General features: G+C 44.2%; 1 protein-coding gene and 1 long non-coding RNA gene across 2 annotated transcripts in view; one reads left to right on the top strand and one right to left on the bottom strand.

The window, feature by feature from the left end:
- Positions 1–8,214, bottom strand: part of LOC310642151 — a 299,722-nt gene extending 291,508 nt beyond the window's left edge. Inside the window, exon 1 of the long non-coding RNA XR_014492837.1 lies at positions 8,125–8,214. This is a non-coding gene — a long non-coding RNA (uncharacterized lncRNA). The remainder of the gene's footprint in view (positions 1–8,124) is intronic.
- The window catches only part of WIF1 (WNT inhibitory factor 1), a 53,528-nt gene extending 41,966 nt beyond the window's left edge, over positions 1–11,562 (top strand). Inside the window, exons 4-10 of the mRNA XM_083365594.1 lie at positions 35–175; positions 3,417–3,512; positions 4,500–4,595; positions 5,238–5,333; positions 8,978–9,073; positions 9,805–9,900; positions 10,854–11,562. Coding sequence (XP_083221720.1) covers positions 35–175; positions 3,417–3,512; positions 4,500–4,595; positions 5,238–5,333; positions 8,978–9,073; positions 9,805–9,900; positions 10,854–10,975 — 743 coding nt within the window. The 3' untranslated portion in view covers positions 10,976–11,562. The remainder of the gene's footprint in view (positions 1–34; positions 176–3,416; positions 3,513–4,499; positions 4,596–5,237; positions 5,334–8,977; positions 9,074–9,804; positions 9,901–10,853) is intronic.
- Positions 11,563–22,134: the final 10,572 nt, after the last annotated feature.

Here is a 22,134-nt window from a genome sequence, read left to right as displayed (position 1 = left end):
TAGAAATGTGTACCTTTTTTCCTTTTGTTTTTAGTTGTTCAAGTTGGATTTCCTTGTCTTGGAAAACAAGATGGAGTGGCAGCATTTGAAGTTACACTAATTGTAATGAATTCAGAAGGCACTATCATACTACAAACACCACAGAATGCCATCTTCTTTAAAACATGTCAGCAAGGTAACTGGAAGTGAGCTGAATAAAGATTTGTCTGTTTTCAAAGTTTTCATTATTTTGGGAATATCAACATTTGATCCTATTTCTTAATCCTGAAGCAAGAGAGTGGGAAATATCTGGTGTAGTAATAAGAGAGCCTAATAAACCAAACCTTATTAGTAGTGTAGTACACAGAATTCCTGACCCATTCCTGGTCTAGAGGTTAAGGCACCAGGCTAGAAATCAGGAGACTATGAGTCCCACCTTAGACATGAAAGCTAACTAAGTGACTTTGGGCAAGTCACTCTTTCAGCCCAACCCACCTCACAGGATTGTTGTTATGGGAAAAATAGGAGCAGGAAGCTGTGTTGGGTATGTTTGCCACCCTGAGTTATTTGTAAAAAGAAAGGCAGGGTACAAATAAAGACAGAGAGAGAGAGAGAGAGAGAGAGAGAAAGAAAGAGAAAGAAAAAAAGTAAGGAAGGAAGGAAGGAAGGAAGGAAGGAAGGAAGGAAGGAAGGAAGGCTGATTTCAGAAAAAGCAGGGAGGCAGGCAGATTTCAGAAAAAGCAGATAATTAACATAAGATAAATAATGAAAATAGGTGGCTTATGATAGTCTACATTCAGCTACATCCTCCTGCTGGCTATAGGTAATCCCTAAGTTATGAGCATTCTCTTAGCGAACATTCAAAGTTATGTGATAAGCGCCCCCTAGTGTTTACGAAAAAGTCTCAAAATTATAAATGTTGCCGCACCACGGCAGTCGTTCACCCTTACGAAGGACCGCAGTGACACTGCAACCTTCACCCTGGGTATTCCCTCCCTCCTTCCCCCCTCCCCGGGTCTCCCTATGCACTAGGCCTTGGATACCCACTTTGTGAAGATTGAAATCCTTCACTTTCATGGCTGCTCCAGGCCTTTGGTGCATTCACAGAGAATGGAGGCCTAAAGTAACACAAGATCATGTGAGATCAGTGGCGTGAAATTTCACACTATTGATCTCACATGATCTCATGGGACTTTAGGCCTCTGTTCTCTGCAACAGAGAACAGAACTGAAGCCGGGTGAGGCTTCCATGTGCCTTCGGAGGCCCGATCTGGGCGTCAGAGGCCTTTTCTGGGCCGCTGCCACCTGGAAAGGAGGCTGGGGGAAGCTTCCGCAAACATCTATGAAGCCTGATCCGGGCATCGGAGGCCTTTTCCAGGCTGCTGCTACCCAGAAAGTAGGCTGGGGGAGGCTTCCGCAGACCTCTGGAGATCCGTTCTGGGCCTCAGAGACCTCTTCCACACCTCCGAGGCCCAGAATGGAGGCCATGGGCAGCAGCCACATGCTTCCAGAGGTCCGTTCTGGGACTTGGAGGCCTTCCTCTGCTCTTTGCCAGTAGCAGAGAAAGAAACAGGCTGGATAGGAGACAGATCTTCACAAAGTAAGTGACCCAGCACAGCATGATTGGGCAGGGGAGTAATTGTGGGGACCCCAGCGGAGGGAGCATGAGGTTTCTCAGTGGCAGGGGGCTTGGGTGGTCTGTTCCATCACTAGGCCCCCCATGACCTTCCCAACCCTGAGATACCTCATGTTCACTTAACAAGCAGCGCATTTGCCCACGCATTAAATTAGCGAATGCATGGGCTAAAGCTGGGAGTGAATCACATTCAAGGTACGAGATTCACTCCTACGAATCCTCAAGTTACGAATGGAATGGGTAGGCTCTATTACATTTGTAACTTGTACCTGTACCTGTATTTGCATACCCATGCAAATCCCAAACAACACTTGGCACTTTTGCTGATAAGGAGAAGCTGGGATTATAGCATAGTTTTGTTTTTCATAAAACATTTTGCATAAGAGGACAAAGGGAACTATGAAGCAGTAGAAACTGTCTTAAATGACCAGAGAATTGAAATGGAGGTAATAGCTGGCAATTAAAATAGACCTAGATAGCTCTGGTGATTGAAGATCTGTACAGTCAGGCAAATCTCAATTGGACAGGACCATATTTACACTGCTGAAGGCTTGGTAGCTCAGGGCAAATCTGGAGAATATTGCTAAAGAAATCCAAAAAAAAATGTGAAGAGGAAGAAATACAGTACCATGGGAACTGTTTACTAAATGTAGATGGGTCTGTTGGAGGTAAAAGATAAAGGAAGATCAAAGGTTTACCAGTGAGAAAAGAGCCAGTTGCCAGTTTGTCCACCATTAAATTGAGATTTCACAATTAAATCCTACAGTTTTAAATTGGGCTATTCCTTCCAAAACATATTTATAGAACTTTCTTTGACTTGCAAGTGGGACAATAAAGCTGTAAATTTCCCTTCATTACATCTTTCTCTTAATATTCCTTTAAATTATGTTTTGACATGCATGCCTTTTGTTGTGTAGTGAGTTCTTTGTGCAGGAAAGGAGACAAGGCAAGTGAGTTCAACAAAGCTCATGGTTTATTGCTTGCAGGATCTGAACTGAGAATTGGGCTGCAGCGGCAGCCAATAGGTTTAAAGCAACCCATTGCTGCCTAGGGGCAGCCAATAGCAGCACTGGAGACCTGGAGTCTGGGTTGCTGGAGAGCCGTTAGCTGTTTACTAAATGTAGATGGGTCTGTTGGAGGTAAAAGATAAAGGAAGATCAAAGGTTTACCAGTGAGAAAAGAGCCAGTTGCCAGTTTGTCCACAATTAAATTGAGATTTCACAATTAAATCCTACAGTTTTAAATTGGGCTATTCCTTCCAAAACATATTTATAGAACTTTCTTTGACTTGCAAGTGGGACAATAAAGCTGTAAATTTCCCTTCATTACATCTTTCTCTTAATATTCCTTTAAATTATGTTTTGACATGCATGCCTTTTGTTGTGTAGTGAGTTCTTTGTGCAGGAAAGGAGACAAGGCAAGTGAGTTCAACAAAGCTCATGGTTTATTGCTTGCAGGATCTGAACTGAGAATTGGGCTGCAGTGGCAGCCAATAGGTTTAAAGCAACCCATTGCCGCCTAGGGGCAGCCAATAGCAGCACTGGAGACCTGGAGTCTGGGTTGTTGGAGAGCCGTTAGCTGCTCCAGCTTACCACGTGGTGTTACAATTGAGCCCAATACATAACACCTTTGATTATAGTTTTCTTATACATCTTGGTCTTTGTGTGCTACAAAAATATCAGAGATTCTGACATAGAGGTATTCTTTCTGGAATCCCTGTCATATCATCAATAGAAGCTGGTGTACTTAAGCAACAAATAAGTAAATTAATTTAATCTATGTCTACATCATCTTCTTTGAAGCTGAATGTCCTGGAGCATGCAGAAATGGGGGTTTTTGTAATGAAAGGCACATCTGTGAATGTCCAGATGGATTTTATGGTCCTCACTGTGAAAAAGGTAATCAAAAAGAGTTCTTCAGTTCTATTCTGTACTTTGTTTACACAAAAAAGAAGCTAAACAGTCACTTCTTTGCAAAATATTGTTTAGGATATGGCTAGGCGGCTTCCTAAAATTTAATCTAAACACATAAGAAAAGTATTTAATGAACTGCAGCTCTTAAGAAAGCATTGTTTGTTTATAGAAAAGATAAAGAAGTTTCCACTAAAAGATCTGAAAGGCAAAAAAGAACAGGCCAACAATTTAATGAGTACTTTGGCAAAACATTAAGTAGAATGAACATTAATTTGAAAATATGAAGTACCAAAGTTGTTTTATTCTATCATTTCTCAAGAGAATGTCCAAAAGGACAGACTAAGACCGCCAATAATACTTTTAGTTGGGCCCTATTTGTCAGGACTAACAAGTTCCTCTTTACCTTAGAAGAGAGAAGGATGTATTATGGAATCTCTTTCTAAAATGTTCCTAACTTGTGCACACTGGCACAGTCTTTTGGAACTGGTTTCTTCTAGATACATTGACTTCAGCTGCATCATTTTCCTGCCCTTCATTTGGATGGCAGTTAATTATAGGAACTGAAAGATGAAATCATTCTTTCCTGGCTCCCTGGGATCAGGAACACAGACTGGCATTGACTGTGGCCTATGGCAGGTCCAATAAGCATAATCTATTTGTATTTCACGCACGCAAGAAATATATATATGTACAGCCCATCAAAAATGTTGTTAAGTAAAATTTCAATTTATTTTCACTAGCTGCAGTTTGGTATTCATACAAGCTAGTTATAGAAAAACCTTACTTGAAAATCAAGCTCAAGTCTTACTTGTATCATTAGAATATCTACCAGTGAATCAACACTTTTCCTTGCAGGAGAGAAAGTTATTTCTGTTGTGGGATAAAAAAGTGCTTTATATTTTAAGGTCTATCCTCTCAATATGTTAATGATAATTGTTCAGTATAATACTGTTTCTTCACTCTTTAAATCAGCTCTGTGTACACCACATTGCATGAATGGTGGACTCTGCATCATGCCGGGATTATGTATCTGCCCACCTGGTTTCTATGGCATCAACTGTAACAAAGGTATGGTGGAAAGAAACAGAAATAGATACCTGGAAAGAAACATATATTGCCACCTATTAGCATGTAGTTGGCTTAAAGTTTGCACAAGATTATATTCCTGCATTCTCTGTGTTTATTCTTGGATGCACTTTCCTTTTGATCACAAACATCAAATGAAAAAAGCATGACCTAGCTGACTCTCAGAAAATTAAGTGTGGAATGAGCTGGAAGATTCTTGAATAATTTCATTTTCACTGAATTAGGATTTTTTAGGATGATAGAAGCTTAATATCATTCACTATGCAAATAGATAAATCGGTCCCAAGCATCATACTTTCTAAATGTTGCAGGTCTGATGAACACAAACTGCATTACTTCAGATGTTTTTAATTTCAGTTTCAATCAGAATCAGCCATCATGGTCAATGTTAAATCCTTACAGAAGTTGTAGTCCACAACATTTAGAGGACACTAAGATGCCTCCTTCAGGGAAAGTATGCTGGTTATCTGCATATACTGTATAAACAAGGTACAATAGATCAGGATGTTAAATTTTGTTCAGCTCTTTGGCTTTTAAAAAGATTGAAAATTTAATTGAACTTCACTAAATTTATGTAAATTATCTGCTATACTATATGTAATAGTCTAATACTATATCCCACAGCAAACTGTACAAACATCTGTTTCAATGGAGGAATATGCTTTTATCCAGGAAAATGTATTTGTCCTGCAGGATTGGAGGGGAATCAGTGTGAAATTAGTGAGTCTTGTTTTTATTTCTTTTAATTAAATTTGAAATATTTTGCTTGAAATTTCCAAAATATCAGATGATGGTACATACAACAGAGTCCAAATGTAATTTATCTATCATAGTGCAGTCCTTCTGTGGGGCAGGGTTTTTTTTGTCCTTTATATACTAAGAATACAATAGATGACAATTAGATACTATATTTATGTTATTACTCAATATGAGAAATCCCAGATACATAAGCATTCCTGATTATAATAAGGAATGGTTATAATAAGTTATTAACATTCTAGGTCTCCAAACTTGGCAACTTTAAGATTTGGACTTCAATTCCCAGAATTCCCCAGCCAGCCTACAATGGATATATGGGTAGTCCTCAACTTAAACAGTTCATTGAACTGTTCAAAGTTACAACGGCACTGAAAAAAGTAACTTATGATCGTTTTTCACATGACCAATGCAGCATCCCCACTGTCATGTGAACAAATTCAGATGCATGGCAACTGACTCATATTTATGATGGTTGTGGTGTCCCAGGGTCAGGTGATCATCTTCTGTAATTTTCTGACAAACAGTCAACAGGGAAGCCAGATTCACTTAACAACCATGTTACTAACTTAACAACTGCACTGATTCACTTAACAACTATGGCAAGAAAGGTCATAAAATAGGAAAAAACTCAACTGTCTCACTTAGCAACAGAAATTTTGGGCTTAGTTGTAGTTGTAAGTCAAGGACCACCTGTAGATTATTAAAACACTAATATCTACTAGAAAAAATGCAGTCATTAGATTAAAGAAAAATTCAAGTGGTATAGCATTTTGTACAATTCTGTATAAGTCTCCACTTAAGCCCATGTGAATAGATATGATTACATTCAGAGGTTAACCAGACAACCCCGTGACCTCTTGGGTCATTCACAGAAATTTCTGTACCTAAACTGATAAACAGAATTTCAACAGATGGGCATAAAAACTGTGGGACAAGGAGCAAGTTGTGACTTTCTCCTAGCTTCTCCATTAACTTGGCTTTTGGAAGCTAGCAGGAAGCATCAGAAATCATGAACACATGATCACAGCTGAACAAAGTGGAGCAGCAGCATCTATTGCAATGTCACCCTTAAAGTAACATGATCATAATCTGGGTGTTTAGCAACCTGTTCACACTTATGGCCAGTTGCCCCAATGATTATGTGATCTCCATTTTCAGTTTTCTCTGCCAGCTTCCCCAAAAGTCAATGGGGAAACTAACAGGGAAGCTTGTTGCCATCTGCCAGAAGAACTCCATCTCATCTCTAGAGGCTGGCTGAAAGAGCTTTTCTGCTGAAAAGAATCTCAGACCTGAAAGGGGAGTGAAAGTGCTGCCGGCAAGGAAGGAATCTCAGTGTCCTGTTTCAGTCTACATGCACAAAATGCACAGTGTCAGAGTCCTTACCAGCCCTGGTTCCACAAATGATAAATGATGGTCAACAAGGTAGCTGGCTAGGCAGGAACGTTCTGACCAGTGTTTATTGACGGCAAATAACAGCAAATAAAGTCAGCACTGGGAGTGACTTGCTCCCAGCGTCTTATATACAGGCAATCCCCTTAGCTCCACCCCCCATCCAACCAGCCAGCATCTGGCACCCATCCCTAAAACCAGCATTGCTGGCCTCCACCTCCCCCCTCCAGCAGTCCAGCATGCAGCTGGGAGCCCCAGCTGTTCGGCGGCCGGAGAGAGAGCAGTCAGCATGCAGCCGGGAGCCTCAGCTGTTCGGCGGTCAGGCGGAGGGATTCCCGGCTTAAGGGGGATTCCCTGGTCGTGAGCCAATGACATCAGCAGCTTGCCGTCCAATCGCAGGCTCCCTCGGCTGTCTCCCTTTCCCTTCCCTGAAGGGGCAAGCCCACGTTATTGATAGTCCAAGCCTTTAATATTAATCCCCAGGTCCTCAGTTGCATGCAATGCAAAGTCCTATTGAGTCCAATACTGCTCAGTCAGGGTACAAGGTTACCAAATCCAAAAGCAAACATCCACCAAGTCCACAGTCCAAGTCAACTCTGAAGTCCAAGGCAGGAGTCCAAAATCCGCAAACAAGTCCAAGGTCCAAACATACAGTCAAGAGCAGCACAATCCAGAGTCAAGAAAACTGAATGTGAAGCATGCACATGGCAGGTGAATGGGTGGTTGTTTCCAACAATCTCTTGCTCCACTTATCCAACTAAATAGGTGCTCATTGGTATAGCTCGTTAGGAGGGGTGAGGATGCCTCCTCATGAGTAACCTCACTAACTTCCATTGAGCCTGCCTCCATTCTGCCCTGCACATCCTCGGATTAAGTGAAGGGGACAATTCCTCCCCATCCCCACTGGTTGGCTGCAGCTGTGCACTCCTCCAGTGATCTTTCCAATGTGCCTGGCCTCTCAGGGCCCTCAGAAACTTCCCAGCATTCCTCCACACACACACACACACCCTGAAGTCTCCAGAGCTGCTCTTCCTTATTGTTTGAGCTGGCATCTGGAGAGGTCATCAAACTCAGGTGAAAGGGGAGCAAAATGGCCACTTGCCAGAATGGAATCTCAGCCTCACAGAGAGCTACGATTCCCTCCCAGCAGGTAGACTTTTCACTCCATCTGCTTAATGACCTGGGAGATTGCTTAATGACCACAACAGGATTGCGGTCATTGAGTGAACTGATCACGTGGGCATCTTGCTTAATCACTGCTTCATTCTACCACTGAGATTCCAGTTCCAATTGTGATCATAAGTCAAGGACTACCTGTAGGAGCAATCTCTGAATTCCTATTTTCATATGCATCCACAGGAACCTAGATCAGGGCTTTTCAACCAGTGGTACGGGTACCACCTGTGGTACATTGGCACCTGGCAGGTGGTATGCCACCATCCTAGAAAAGTGGTAGCGGGGGAGGGAAATGAGCTGAACCGGTGGCAGCACCACACAAGCCTGAGCAAAAGATGGCTGGAGCTACAGGGCTGTCAGGGCTCGATGAAAGGATCAGTGCCAGGCTCCAGCTGGAGCTCGGCGCTGATCCTGGTGCTTCTGCTGAGCCCAGAAGTGCAGATCACCTGGAATGTTGCAGCATCTCCAGGGTCTTGTGATTTACATTCAGATGCTTGGTAACTGATTCATATTTATGACGGTCACAGTGTCCCAAGGTCATGTGAAGTGACCAAAACCTGCTGCAGCCACCCAGCAGATGGGAGGAATAAAAACCAAACACCCCCATCTCCGCTGCCAATCCTCAACAGAAATGTTCACAACAATGAAAACCTCAGACAGGAGGAAGAGCACCGCTGGGCAGGCAGGCAGGTGTCTTGCTCGGCTGTGGCTTGCGGGGCACTTTTTCCAGTGCCATTGTAACTTCAAACAGTCACTAAGCGAACTGCTGTAAGTTGAGGACTACCTGTACTTCATCACTTTTTTCCTTTTTTTTTGTCATCAAGTTTTTGACACCTTGCTAGGTGACTGGTGGTACTTGGATGTTGCCATATCCTAATAGTGGTACAATGGGTGAAAAAGTTGAAAAGCCCCGACCTAGATTACATTAGAAAAAGTGTTATGTGAAAGTCTCGATTAACCAAAGACATGACAACTGGTGGTGTTAGATTAGCTTTGATTTCAATAAAACTAGGCACTAGTGTCACATTTTGTATTCCTAGGCAAATGCCACCAACCATGTCGAAATGGAGGTAAATGTACTGGTAAAAATAAATGCAAGTGCTCCAAAGGTTACCAGGGAGACCTTTGTTCAAAACGTAAGTAGGATAACTTTTTAAGATTAATAAAAGATTTAGTTAATCAGTCAATCAATAAGCTTTATTATAATTATTGATCAAATAAAAACACAAGACAACAAATAGAAATCATAATAAAACTAAATAATTATAAAATTAATGTGATCCAAGTACAATATACCGGTATCTTACAGTAAACAGTAAAACAAAAAGTAGTTCCATTCATAGAAACCAAATTATATTGATTGGACAATCATAACTATAATGAATCCAGGTGATCTGGAAATGTGACCAACTGGGGAGACATTACCTGTAATAAGGCATATTTATAACCAGGGCAATATACTAAAACATAGATTAGTATTTCATTAACTCCTTCAACACAAAGGCAAAGCCTTTGAATGGAATACAGGTAGTCTTTGTTTAGCAACTACAATTGGAATCAGCAACTTGGTCATTATGTGAAGAAGTCATGAAGTGAAACCATGACTGTACTTATGATCTTACTTTGGTTTTCTTTGCTTTACTGACCTGCAAAGGTGATAAATGAAAAGCTTGGTCATAAAGGTACTTTTTCATCATTCTCATAACTGCAAACAATTAGTAAATGAGGCAGTTGATATATATATATAAAGGGAGAGGGTGGCAGATTCAGAGGGTCATTGTCTTCACATCATACTAATAAGAATTGTAAAATATAAGGTTCTTCTGTAGAAAGACATTGAGTCTGATATTCATATAAACCATTATAGCTGTCTGTGAACCTATCTGTGGATTATATGGAATCTGTATTGAGCCAAATGTATGTCAGTGTCAAGATGGATGGCATGGAAGGAACTGCAATAAAAGTAAGTCCTGAGAAATCTAAGTTTTACATATGTCTGTATGTAAGCATGTTATAATTATTTTGGGTGATATAGTGACAATATAATCTTATCTGAAGGTTGTAATGTTCAGCTGAAATCCTAGCATACAACAATTGACCATTAAATATGTGAGGCTAGAATAACTGATAGCAATAAGTTATCAGTTACTGTTTTCTAAACAACTGGGTTCCAAGCAACAGTTTTTAGTAATGTCACAGTGCCACATTTTAAAATAATGGCTGTTGCTTTGACAGCATAAGTTCTTTTTTTTTCTTTCTTCCATTCCATTGTATCTGATTCTTGGAGACTGTCTGGACAAGTCCCTTTAGTTTTTGTGGCATGATTTCCCCCCCCCCCCCAGAATAGCTTTCAATTCCCTTCTTCTTAAGGCTGAGAAAAAGTGTCCTGACCAAGGTCACCCAACTGGCTTCTTGCACAAGGCGGGACTAGAACTCACATGCTCCTGAGTTCCTGCCTTATCCATTACCACACAGCTACCTAAATTTGCTCTCCAAATGCAAACTATTGAATTACATTTCTTCAGTTATGAATCAGCCTGGGCCAACACTCATACCTCATTTTCAGCTCTCTGTCTCTCTCTGTCTCTGTCTCTCTCTCTCTCTCTCTGTCTCTCTCTCTCTCTCTGTGTGTGTGTGTGTGTGTGTGTGTGTGTGTGTGTGTGTCTCCACAAATACACACACACAAATAACCGGTTTGTTTGGTTTTCTGAACTGCAGAGGAAAAAGATGTAACATGATAGATCCATTAAGCTCATGAAAAAGTAATATTATTCACAGTGAAATAGAAGTGATAAAGACATTGTTGCACCTGCGAACTTTTCAAATGTAGAATACTTTTGCATGTAAAATACTAAGAATGACAACCATAGGTCTCCTTTGATAGTTCTTCAATTTTGAACTGGGTTGTTTTTTCAGGGTATGGGGCCAATCTTCTTAACGCCATGAGGCCAACAGGCATCAAGCACAGGCAGCAGACACCTTCACCTAAACAGGCTGAAGAGAGCCAAGGAGACCCTGAATCCAATTACGTCTGGTAAACTGCAACGTCTGAAATGCTTTACATTACACAACGTTCTGGCCTTCATTAACCTCTCATGTGTTCAATATTAAAAATGCTGTTTGTTATGTTTTAAGATTATTGGTCTGAATTTTATTAGCTTCATTATAAATCCCAGAGCTAATACTTACTATGCTTTGAAACCTTTGTTTCTCTAATACATTTATATAGGCTTGTTTTCAGTGCTTTGACTGATTTCTTTTTGTATTATATTTCAGTACTTTATTGAAATAATGGGGGGTATGTGTGTGTGTGTGTGTGTGTGTGCACATGCACATGGTCAGAAATTCCTCAGAATTCATAAGGGTGAGTTTTAAAATGGCAGTCTGGAATGTAGTTTTTCTTTAATCAACCTAGCTTAAACAAGTAGAACAAATAGAAATGTAAGTTTGGTTTCTATTTCAGATTGAAGGGCTTCTTTACTTTGTTTAATATTTTTTAACTTAAAATCAATTTCTGTTTCTACAGTGTGCTCTGTATGAAATGCAACAGGGCTGTGGTATTGAAACTATATAATACATATCATAAACAAAACAGGTCTTAAGTAATAAACATGTTTGTACTTATGGTTATATATTAAATAAAAATGATGCTTTATTTTGTCTGTGTTGAGCTGCAACAATTCATAAAACTCAGGCTGGGCAGACATTTCCTACAGTATATTCTGAAAAGGAGCAGAACTTTATAACAAATATTTTTTAAGTTACATAAAAATAAGAAAACAATTTACCCATCCTACTAGAGAGACATTATGTATAATCAGAACCCACACCTTAACTGTTACAACTTCATAAGACATCCTGAACAATAATTAAATCATTAAAAAAAGAGCCTTGGTGGAGCAGTGGGCTAATGCCTCCTTAAGTAACACCAGCTGCCTGCAATTAGTGCAGGTTCACATCCCACCAGGCTCAAGGTTGACTCAGCCTCCCATCCTTCCGAGGTAGGTAAAATGAGGACCCAGATTGTTGGGGGCAATAAGCTGACTTTGTAATAATGCCGCTTGGGGGGGGGCAAAAGCCCTAATAAGCAGGCATATACATAGAATGAAGGCTATTGCTAAGCACATTGGTTTGTGCTTAAATTGTAAGCCGCCCTGAGTCTTTGGAGAAGGGCGGGATATAAATGGGATTAAAATAAAAAAATAAAATAAATAAATCTTGGTGGAGTGATGCAAGAAGATTCTCAATGGTCTATAAATTGCCCACCCTGGAATTCAAGACCCCCTCTGTTTTCCTAAAGCAGGGCTTTTCAACCAGTGGTACGGGTATCACCTGTGGTACATTGGTACCTGGCAGGTGGTATGCGACCATCCTAGAAAAGTGGTAGCATGGGAGGGGAATGAGCTGAACCGGTGGCAGCACTGCACAAGCCTGAGCGAGAGATGGCTGGAGCTGCAGGGCTCAATGAAAGTGCCAGGATCAGTGCTTCTTTGGGGCTGTCAGGGCTCAGTGGAGCTCGGCGCTGATCCTGCCGCTTCTGCTGAGCTCCCTCTGCGCATGTCCAAGATGGCTGTCCGCTGGTCTTGAGCTTTTAGCATGGAATGGTTTTCGGCTTTGCTGGGTGGCCATGGGGCTTTTTTGCTATCATTTGGCTCCTGTTCGTTCGGTTGAATTTCCGGTGGAGCGTTAGCACCTTCCCCCGTCTGTATGCAGTTCGTAATGACGGAGGATGGAGGAGGAAAAGCCGACATCTAACACTTCAGCTGGGCAGGGCCGACCTGACTGTTTCTTTGTTGTGCCAAGCCTTTGTTGTGCCGAGCAGAGCTGGACCCCGAGTGAACTTGAGTCAGAATTTGGGCTGTGCTCGTGCTTGTTTGCTTGTTTACTTTATTGTGAGATCTGGGTTATGGCAGGGGGAAAGCGGGCTTAGATATCGTGTTTCCCCCCCTCTCTGCCGCTCGGCGAATTGGCTCTGTGACCAATTGGACCTGGGGGTGCTGTGGTTGCGGCGGTGGGGTCTGCTGCTGCTGCTGTTCTTTCGTCTTGCTGCTGCAGAGATCGCAGCTGTCCCTGTCATTGTGCCTGAACCCGTTGTTTTGGGTCCGTCGGCATTGTCATCGGGCTGCCTCTTCCCCCCTATTCTGGACTTGTCATCTCTACCTCATTATGGCTTTTGCTGTCGCTGCTGTTGATTATTCCATTATCATCATCATTGTGACTTTGGGACCTGCCACCGGCCAACTGAACTTTTCTGAACTTTTCAACTTTTCATCGATTCCATCTACTGGCACCCTCCATTGCCTGATGTTACTGTTAGCATCTCCCTTATATGCCAGCGTATACCTTAGAAGAACTTTACTCGCTGTGAGATTCCCCCCTCTCGCAGGAGCGTCCATCTGTTTTGCAGAAGATTTTTCTAGATGACAGGTTGTGGGACCCTGAGAGATGGCATGCTGCAAAGAGGAGTTTGGGGGGTTTTTTATTGAGATTTTTAAATAAAATTTTAAAGGGATCCAGGAGGGGGGAGGCCCAAGGGATCCGGAATGAACTTGGGGGAGTTCGACCCAGACAGCAGTCCAGACCATTGGATGGTCTCAGGGGGGAGTAGGGATTTGGGGGTGGACTCAGCTCTGAGTGAGGAGGGTCTTCCTATTTTGACGGTGATTGGGAGGGGCACAGAGTGTGGGAGCAGAGGGCTCTATCGTAATTGGGGAATGGACCACCGCTGTCTTCAAGCAGTTGCCTGTTCCTGCCCTCATTGCTTTTCTCGCTCCCCCGGGGGCATAGGATTGCAGGACCCTGGGCTTAGGCTGGTTTATTTCAACGTCAGGTCCGTGGTGAACAAAGCTCCCCTCATACACGATCTCATTGAGGAGGAGAACGCTGACCTGGCCTGCATCACGAAGACCTGGTTGGGCCAAGAGGGGGGTGTGCCCCTCTCGGAATTATGCCCACCAGGCTTCCGGGTGCTTCACCAGCCATGGGCCCAGGGCAGGGGCAGGGTGGTGGTGGTTATTATTAGGGACAGTCTTTGTCCGCGAGTGGCCACTATCTCTGGTCTGGGTAGGGGAGATTTAACCAGCCAACCCCTGTCATGGTCCGATTATTTCCTTCTCCGGCTAGACTTTCAGTATGCCACCCCCTGCCACTGGGAGGCAGAACTGACTAGGTGGTTCCGCCCCAGGTGCCTGATGGACCCTGAGAGGTTCCAGATGGAGCTTGGGACATTTCCTACTTTCCTTGCCCACAACTCTGCCGAGGCCCTGGTGGTGGCCTGGGAGAGGGCGGCTGCTGGGGCCTTGGATTGAGTTGTGCCTTTGCGGCCTCTGACCCGTCGCAGATCCCGGGTGTCCCCCTGGTTTACCAAGGGACTCCGAGAGATGAGGCACTGGAAAAGACAGCTAGAGACCTGTTGGAGGTCCAGCAGATCCGAATCTGATCGAACACAGCTAAGAACTTATCTTAAGTCTTACCTAGTGGCAATGGAAGCGGCAAAGCGTGTTTACTTTTCCGCTCTCATTGTGTCCGCAGATAACCGCCCAGCCGCCTTGTTTAGAGTGACCCGCTCACTGCTTAATCAGCAACCGAGGGATGACCCCTTGCAAGGTAGGGCTGAGGAATTTGTACAGTATCTGCAGGACAAAATCGCTCAGATCCAGACTGGTTTGGACTCCGACTGGGCGGAATCTGGCAGAGTGGAGAGGGCAGGTCTTGGTTTTACCATTTGGGGTGAGTTTTACCCTGTGTCTTTGGATGATGTGGACACAATTATGTGTAGACTGAGCGCTACAACCTGTTTATTGGACCCATGTCCCTCCTGGCTAGTTTCAGCTGCTGGGGAGGTGACAGGGGGCTGGCTCCAGGCAGTTGTCAATGCTTCATTGACAGAGGGTGTCTTCCCCTCCACCTTAAAAGAAGCAGTGGTGAGGCCCCTCCTCAAGAAGCCTGCTCTGGACCCTGCCTCGTTAAATAACTATCGTCCTGTCTCCAACCTTCGCTTTGTAGCGAAGGTTGTTGAGAGTGTTGTGGCACATCAGCTTCCACTTTTCCTGAATGAAGCGGACTATCTGGACCCGTACCAGTCCGGTTTCAGATCCGGTTACAGCACAAAAATGGCATTGGTCACACTGGTAGATGATCTCTGGCGGGCTCGGGGCAGGGGTTGTTCCTCTGTCCTGGTCCTACTTGACCTCTCAGCGGCTTTTGATACCATCGACCATGGTATCCTGCTGCGACTGCTCTAGGGGTTGGGAGTGGGAGGCACTGTTTTACGGTGGTTCTCCTCCTACCTCTCGGTCCGTTCGCAGTTTGTAGTGGCAGGGGGCAGAGATCTACCCCGAGGCCCCTTTCCTGTGGGGTACCTCAGGGGTCAATTCTCTACCCCCTCCTGTTTAACATCTATATGAAGCCGCTGGGTGAGATCATCCGTGGCTTTGGGGTGAGGTATCTCCAATATGCGGATGATACCCAGTTGTTTATCTCCACCCGAGCCAACCCAGTGATGTCCTTGACATGATGTCCCGGTGCCTGAAGGCGATGCAGGTCTGAATGGGAAGGAACAGGCTCAGGCTGAACCCCTCCAAGACCGAGTGGCTGTGGATACTGGCATCTCACATTGTCCAACATGTTCCATCTCTTTTGATGGGGGGAGAGCTGTTGCCCCCCTCAGAAAAGGCCTGCAACTTGGGTGTCCTCCTGGATTCACAGCTTAACCTGGAAGACCATCTAACCGCCGTGACCAGGGGGGTCTTTGCACAGGTTCACCTGGTGCACCAGTTGCACCACTTTTTGGAACGAGATGCCCTATGCATGGTCACCCATGCCCTTGTCACCTCTTGGCTGGATTACTGCATGGGGCTCTCTACATGGGGCTGCCCTTGAAGTGCACCCGGAGGCTTCAGCTGGTGCAGAATGTGGCCACGCGGGTGCTTATAGGAGTATCATGATACTCACATGTTACACCTCTCCTGCGCGAGCTGCATTGGCTTATGGTTGCCCTCTGGGTGCGAATCAAGCTGCTGGTAATTACCTTTAAAGCCCTACATGGCTTAGGCCCGGGGTACTTACAAGACCACCTGCTGCCAATGTCAACCTCCGATCGCCCAGTTCACTCCCACAGAGTCGGCCTCCTCAGGGTTCCGTCGGCCAGCCAACCCTGGCTGGTGACCCCCAGGGGGAGAGCCTTCTCTGTGGGTGCGCCAACCCTCTGGAATGAACTGCCTCCGGAGCTGTGGATGGCTCCTGATCTTCGATCCTTCCGCCGTGACCTGAAGACATGGTTGTTCCATCAAGTGGGCCTGGACTGACCATGGTTTTTTAATTTGTTTTTTATTGTATAAATTATCACGTATTCCTTATATTTAATTTTTGTATTTTATGTCTCTTAATTTTTATTGTTGTGAGCCGCCCTGAGTCCTTAGGGCAGGGGTGTCAAACTCAATTTCATTGAGGGCTGCATCAGCACTGCAGTTGCCCTCAGTGGGCTGGGTGGGTATGGCCAGGGTGGGCGTGGCCTACTGGGTGGGCGTGGCTAGAGTGCGTATGGCCTACTGGGTGGGCATGGCCAACTCTACATCGTTCGCATCAAGGGTGCTTATGGGGGCCTGGGCAGGAGTGGGACAGATCTGAGGGTCTCTGGCAGAAGGAGGGTCTCTGGGCCAGGGCCAAGGCAGCAGGGGCCGTTCCCTCACTGTTTCCAGGATGGCTTCGCGGGCCACATGAAACCACTTTGCAGGCTGGATCCGGCCCCTGGGCCTTGTGTTTGACATGTCTGTCTTAGGGAGAAGGGCGGCATATAAATTTAATAAATCCAAATTCAATCCAATCCAGAAGAAGTGCAGGTCACCTGGAATGTTGCAGCATCTCCAGGGTCTTGTGATTTACATTCAGATGCTTGGAAACTGATTCATATTTATGATGGTCACAGTGTCCCAGGGTCATGTGAAGTGACCAAAACTTGCTGCAACCACCCAGCAGATGGGGGGAATAAAAACCAAACACCTCCATCCCTGCTGCCAATCCTCAACAGAAATGCTGACAACAATGAAAACCTCAGACAGGAGGAAGAGCACCGTTGGGCAGGCAGGCAGTTGTCTTGCTTGGCTGTGGCTTGGGGGGCACTTTTTTCAGTGCCATTGTAACTTCAGACAGTCACTAAGCAAACTGTTGTAAGTCGAGGACTACCTGTACTTCATCACTTTTTTCCTTTTTTTGTCATCAAGTTTTTGACACCTTGCTAGGTGACTGGTGGTACTTGGATGTTGCCATATCCTAAAAGTGGTCCAATGGGTGAAAAGGTTGAAATGCCCTGTCCTAAAGCGTTACTTAACTGTGCTATAACAGAGACAACTCCAAGGCAATGATCCAATGGCCCCTTTTATACTGTCACAACATTATTGTTATCCTTTCTTCCTATCATCTGTTTGGGAACCAAAAACATCAATAGAAACTTTATTGAGATAGTCTGCAAGAATGTAAAGGCCTACATAAAGGCCTGACTCTCTAAACAGCAAGTACATGTTTTAAATTTATCTACTTTCTTTGGGAAAAGGTGGAGGGCTGTCCTTGAGAGAGAAATTATTTCCATAATTTCCTCTGTGTACTTATTTAGTAGTGAGGGTTATTGAACTCAGTAATAACAGTAGTAACAGTGGCACAGTTGACCTTTGAACATCCTGCTTTCTAGACAACTGCAGTTTCAGATTGTCTCCACAGGCTGTCCTTCTTGGAGTGCATTACAAGTATTTAAATGTTTGCTGTTTAGAATTTGAGCTAATACTACTCAAAGCTTTCAAGGGGATCTAAGGTTTAGTTTTTCCATTGGATCATAATAATAATAATAATAATAATAATAATAATAATAATAATAATAATAATAATAATAATAATAATAATGATGATGATGATGATGATGATGATGATGATGTTGGAAGGGACCTTGGAGGTCATCTAGTCCAACCCCCTGCTAAGGCAGGAAACCCTATACCAGGCATGTCCAAAGTCCGGCCCGCGGGCCATTTGTGGCCCGCGGGGCGGTTTAATACGGCCCGCAACAGCCCTCCCTGCTGTATGTAAATGCGGCCCTCCCACGGCCCTCCCTTCTGATTGAGGGCCGCCCCTTCGGGAGCTGCTCCCGCCTCCCCCGCCGAGGGAAGCGTAGGCCAGCCCAGCTGCCGCCCCCACCCTGCCAGCCAGGCTCCGGGGCTCCACGCGGCTTCCTCCGCCTCCTCCTCCTCCACCAGGCCTGCTCGGGGCCCGGGGCGGCTCCAGTGCGCAGGGGAAGCGCGCGGAAAGCGGATCGCGCCCTCATCCTGGCCGGAGCGCAGCCCAGAGGAGGAGCCGCTGGGCCGGGCATGCCCTGAGCGGCCGGGGGTCTCCGGTCGGGCCATGCGGCACTGTGGGCGAGGCGGGGGTGGCCGGCGGGGGTCTCGGCCTGCCCGCCCATCCCGCTGAGCACCTTCCCTGCACACCGCGGCTGCCCATGGCGGCGGCTCCGGCGGCACCGTCAGCCTCGCTACACCGCCTCCACGTTGTGAGCCCGGGCACCATTACCAGGTGGCGGTTGCTTCCCGCACCTTTTCCTGCCTGTCCGAACCGCCACGCACCTCCCCCCCACCCCAGGCTTGGCGCAGCGTCTGTGCCGGTGCAACGAGGCTGACAGTGCGCGTCTGGCCTGGCTGAGCAGGAGAAGGGCCTGGCGGGCGGAGTCTCTGAGCTGGCGCCAGGCAGAGCAGAGCGGGCACCCCGGCCGAGCTTCGCTCGGCAGCAGCGCAGCCCGGCCAGCCACTCCCTCGGCGGTCTTCCCTCACCGGACCGCGGCCGCCTCGCCCTGAGCGCGTGCTTGCTCGCCGCCTCCACATTGTGAGCCCGGGCGCCGTTACCAGGCGGCGGCTGCTTCCCGCACCTTTTCCTGTCTGGCCGAACCGCCACGCTCCTCCCCCCGCCGCGGGCTTGGCGCGGCGTCTGTGCCGGTGCAGCGAGGGCGCGCCTTCTTTGCCGCCGGAGCTGCCCCGGCTTCGAAGCCCTCTGGCTCCCCTGGGCGAAGGCGACATCCAGGGAAGGGCGGGTGTGTGTGTGTGTGTGTGTGTGTGTGTGTGTGTGTGTGTGCACGTGCGCGCATTCTGTGTTTCACAGCCATTTTATGGGCTGGGATGTGGGGAGCTGGACAGGGGTAGGTAGGGCCCTGGCCTAGCAGAATTTGTGAAGTGGTGGAAGTGTGTGAGCTGTTACCAGAGAGTCTGACCTTGTCAAAGTAAGTTTGACAAGGTCAGACTCTCTGGTAACAGCTCACACAGTTTTTTTTTAAAATTTATTTAAAATACATTTTGAAAACTCAGCTGTCAGTTGATCTTATGTTATAAAATGAAAAGTATGCCATTTGCAATTAACTTGGCATAAAATAATTCATTTGCATTTAATTGTAATTGTTCAAAGAATGTTCGGAAAAATGTTCGGCCCTCCAGCATGTTCACTTCATCCAATCTGGCCCTCTTTGAAAAAAGTTTGGACACCCCTGCCCTATACCATTTCAGACAAATGGCTATCCAGTCTCTTCTTAAAAACTTCCAGTGTTGGAGCATTCACCACTTCTGGAGGCAGGTTGTTCCACTGGTTAGTTGTTCTAACTCTCAGGAAGTTTCTCCTTAGTTCTAGGTTGCTTCTCTCCTTGACTAGTTTCCATTCGTTGCTCCTTGTCCTGCTCTCAGGTGCTCTGGAGAACAGCCTGGCTCCCTCTTCTTTGTGGCAGCCCCTGAGATATTGGAACACTGCTATCATGTCACCCCTCACCCTTCTCTTCATTAAATTACACATACCCAATTCCAGCAACCATTCCCTATATGTTTTAGCCTCCAGTCCCCCAATCATCTTTGTTGCTCTTCTCTGTACTCTTTCTAGCGTCTTGACATCTTTTTTACATCGTGGTGACCAAAACTGGATGCAGTATTCCAGGTGTGGCCTTAACCAAGGCATTGTAAAGTGGTATTAGTACTTCACGTGATCTTGATTCTATCCCTCTGTTAATGCAGCCTAGCACTGTGTTGGCTATTTTGGCAGCTGCAGCACACTGCTGGCTCATATTGAAGTGATTGTCCACTAGGACTCCGAGATCCCTCTCACAATTACTACTATTGAGCAAGGTACCACCTATACTATACCTGTGCATTTGATTTTTCCTGCCTAAATGCAGAACCTTACTTTTTTTCACAATTGAATTTGTGAAATAATGTAGTTCACCTGTTTTTGGTTAACATATTGAGTGCCCTGCCACCATAGTCTGTATACTGTCTTTTTTTTTGAACTATGTAAAGTTTGTTCAATAAATCACAGCTAAATGAGAGCACAAAATATGAATTAGGTAACTACGTAACTAACTTGCTTTGAATCTATCCAAGTAAAGTGATAAAGCACTTACTGTAATATTGAAATGTTAGAGTAACAGTAAGGATATCAATTTCTATCCTAGCCCATTTTTAATTTAAAAGCTATTAATTTATTGTCATCTTCCTGCACATGTGTTTTTGTTAATGAGGTCTACTATATGCTCAAAAAATTGCTCAAAAAATATGTTAGAAATAAAAAGATTGACTACAGAATTAAATTACAGTTCATTTGTTTTAGAAGTACTATTGTATGCACTTTGTATAGACAAACAACTTTGTATTTAAATTAGAAACAAATGAAAAGCATTCTCATTGTAACAGGCATGCCAGAAAAAATAGATTCAATACACAGCTATTTTGGGGCCCAGTGCATTGGGAAGGATTATAACAAATGTCTCCTCTTTGAATACTTTTTTGCCTAAGAGACACTAATTGAAGTTCCCATGATTCACTGAAACAATGTTCTGACAGGAGTATTGTCGGAAATTTTAAAAATAGTTTAATATCAGCCAAGATGCTTATGACTTTTTATGCAGGAGAAAGTAATTAGATATAGAACTATTAGATCTGGTTGCAAGAATTCAGATGCCCATTAGACAGGAGGTATAGAAAGTTGTAACTCTTTGCTCCTATCTAATGGTTATCTATATTTTAACAACCCAGATCTGGTCACTCTACTAAATAGTATTGCTTCAAGCTCTGACTATGCATATTTGAAGTGAGTTTCAGTGGTATATTATAATTTTGCCAAAATTAATTGTATGCATTTAATATATCATCTAACATAGTAGGCGTTATTAATAGTTTAATATTTAACACTAATGAAACCAAATATGAATATTGCTCTATTCCCATAGAATTGGCTGACACATCTTAGAGAAAAATCTTAGTTCCTATGTGAGTTCTTTGTGTTTTGTGCTTTATTATGCTGTGAATCAGGGTTGTCACTGACATTTATTTTATGTTTTGTTCCTTTTTGTAACTGATACACTGCCAACTTGGCTTTTAAAAAAGCAGTTATTTCTTTATTAATTATAACACGATTAAAGGCATTAACACATCCTGCTTCTATATTGCAGTTGGTTATTTTAATTACTTAGTCCAGAGTAATGATACAATGAAATATACTCTACTTATGGGAATAAGCTCAGTGGAATAAACGTCTGATGAAAAATAGGAATGAAACAAACCAGTTTCCGCCAAGTTCAGTGAGGCTTATTGTCATGGTTGTGACAAATGCAGTACTTCAAAGAACCTAAAGGCATTGTTTACCTTAAAAAATCTTTCATTATACTTGCACAGCTTCAGCACGTACATTTTGAAGCCAAAATCTGAATTCTCCTCCCCTGAACACATCATATCAAACACAATTCCCTCCTGTAATTAAATGTCATCAATCACATTCTCCAATTAGTTTAGAATGCAAACTTTCCCTCCTGTTTAACAACCTGCCAAATTCTTATCTTCTCTTATTACAAACAGTCTTGAGATACATTCTCCCTACTCTCCCCAGCGTCCACTAATTCTAGCTCTAAAAGTAATATATGAGTTAAAGGAAGGCTACATCTCCCTATGTTGTCAAGCAAGAACATCCAATGTTAGCAGCATTGACACTTATTTCTAAAGAGTTCATTAAATTACAATTAATGGTTATTTCTAATGAAATGATTACTTTTATACAATGAATGATCAGAGGTTCAGTTTTTTTAGATTGTTTTGTCCTGCATTTATTTATATTTTATAAATAACCCAAGGCAGCTAATATACCTAATTCTTCTTCCTCCTATTTTCCACAAAAACAACCCTGTGAGGTGAGT

The sequence above is a fragment of the Vipera ursinii genome (assembly GCF_947247035.1).
Source record: "Vipera ursinii genome assembly, chromosome: 6".
In the NCBI taxonomy this organism is placed as follows: domain Eukaryota; kingdom Metazoa; phylum Chordata; class Lepidosauria; order Squamata; family Viperidae; genus Vipera; species Vipera ursinii.
This window is presented reverse-complemented; position numbering and strand designations above follow the sequence as displayed.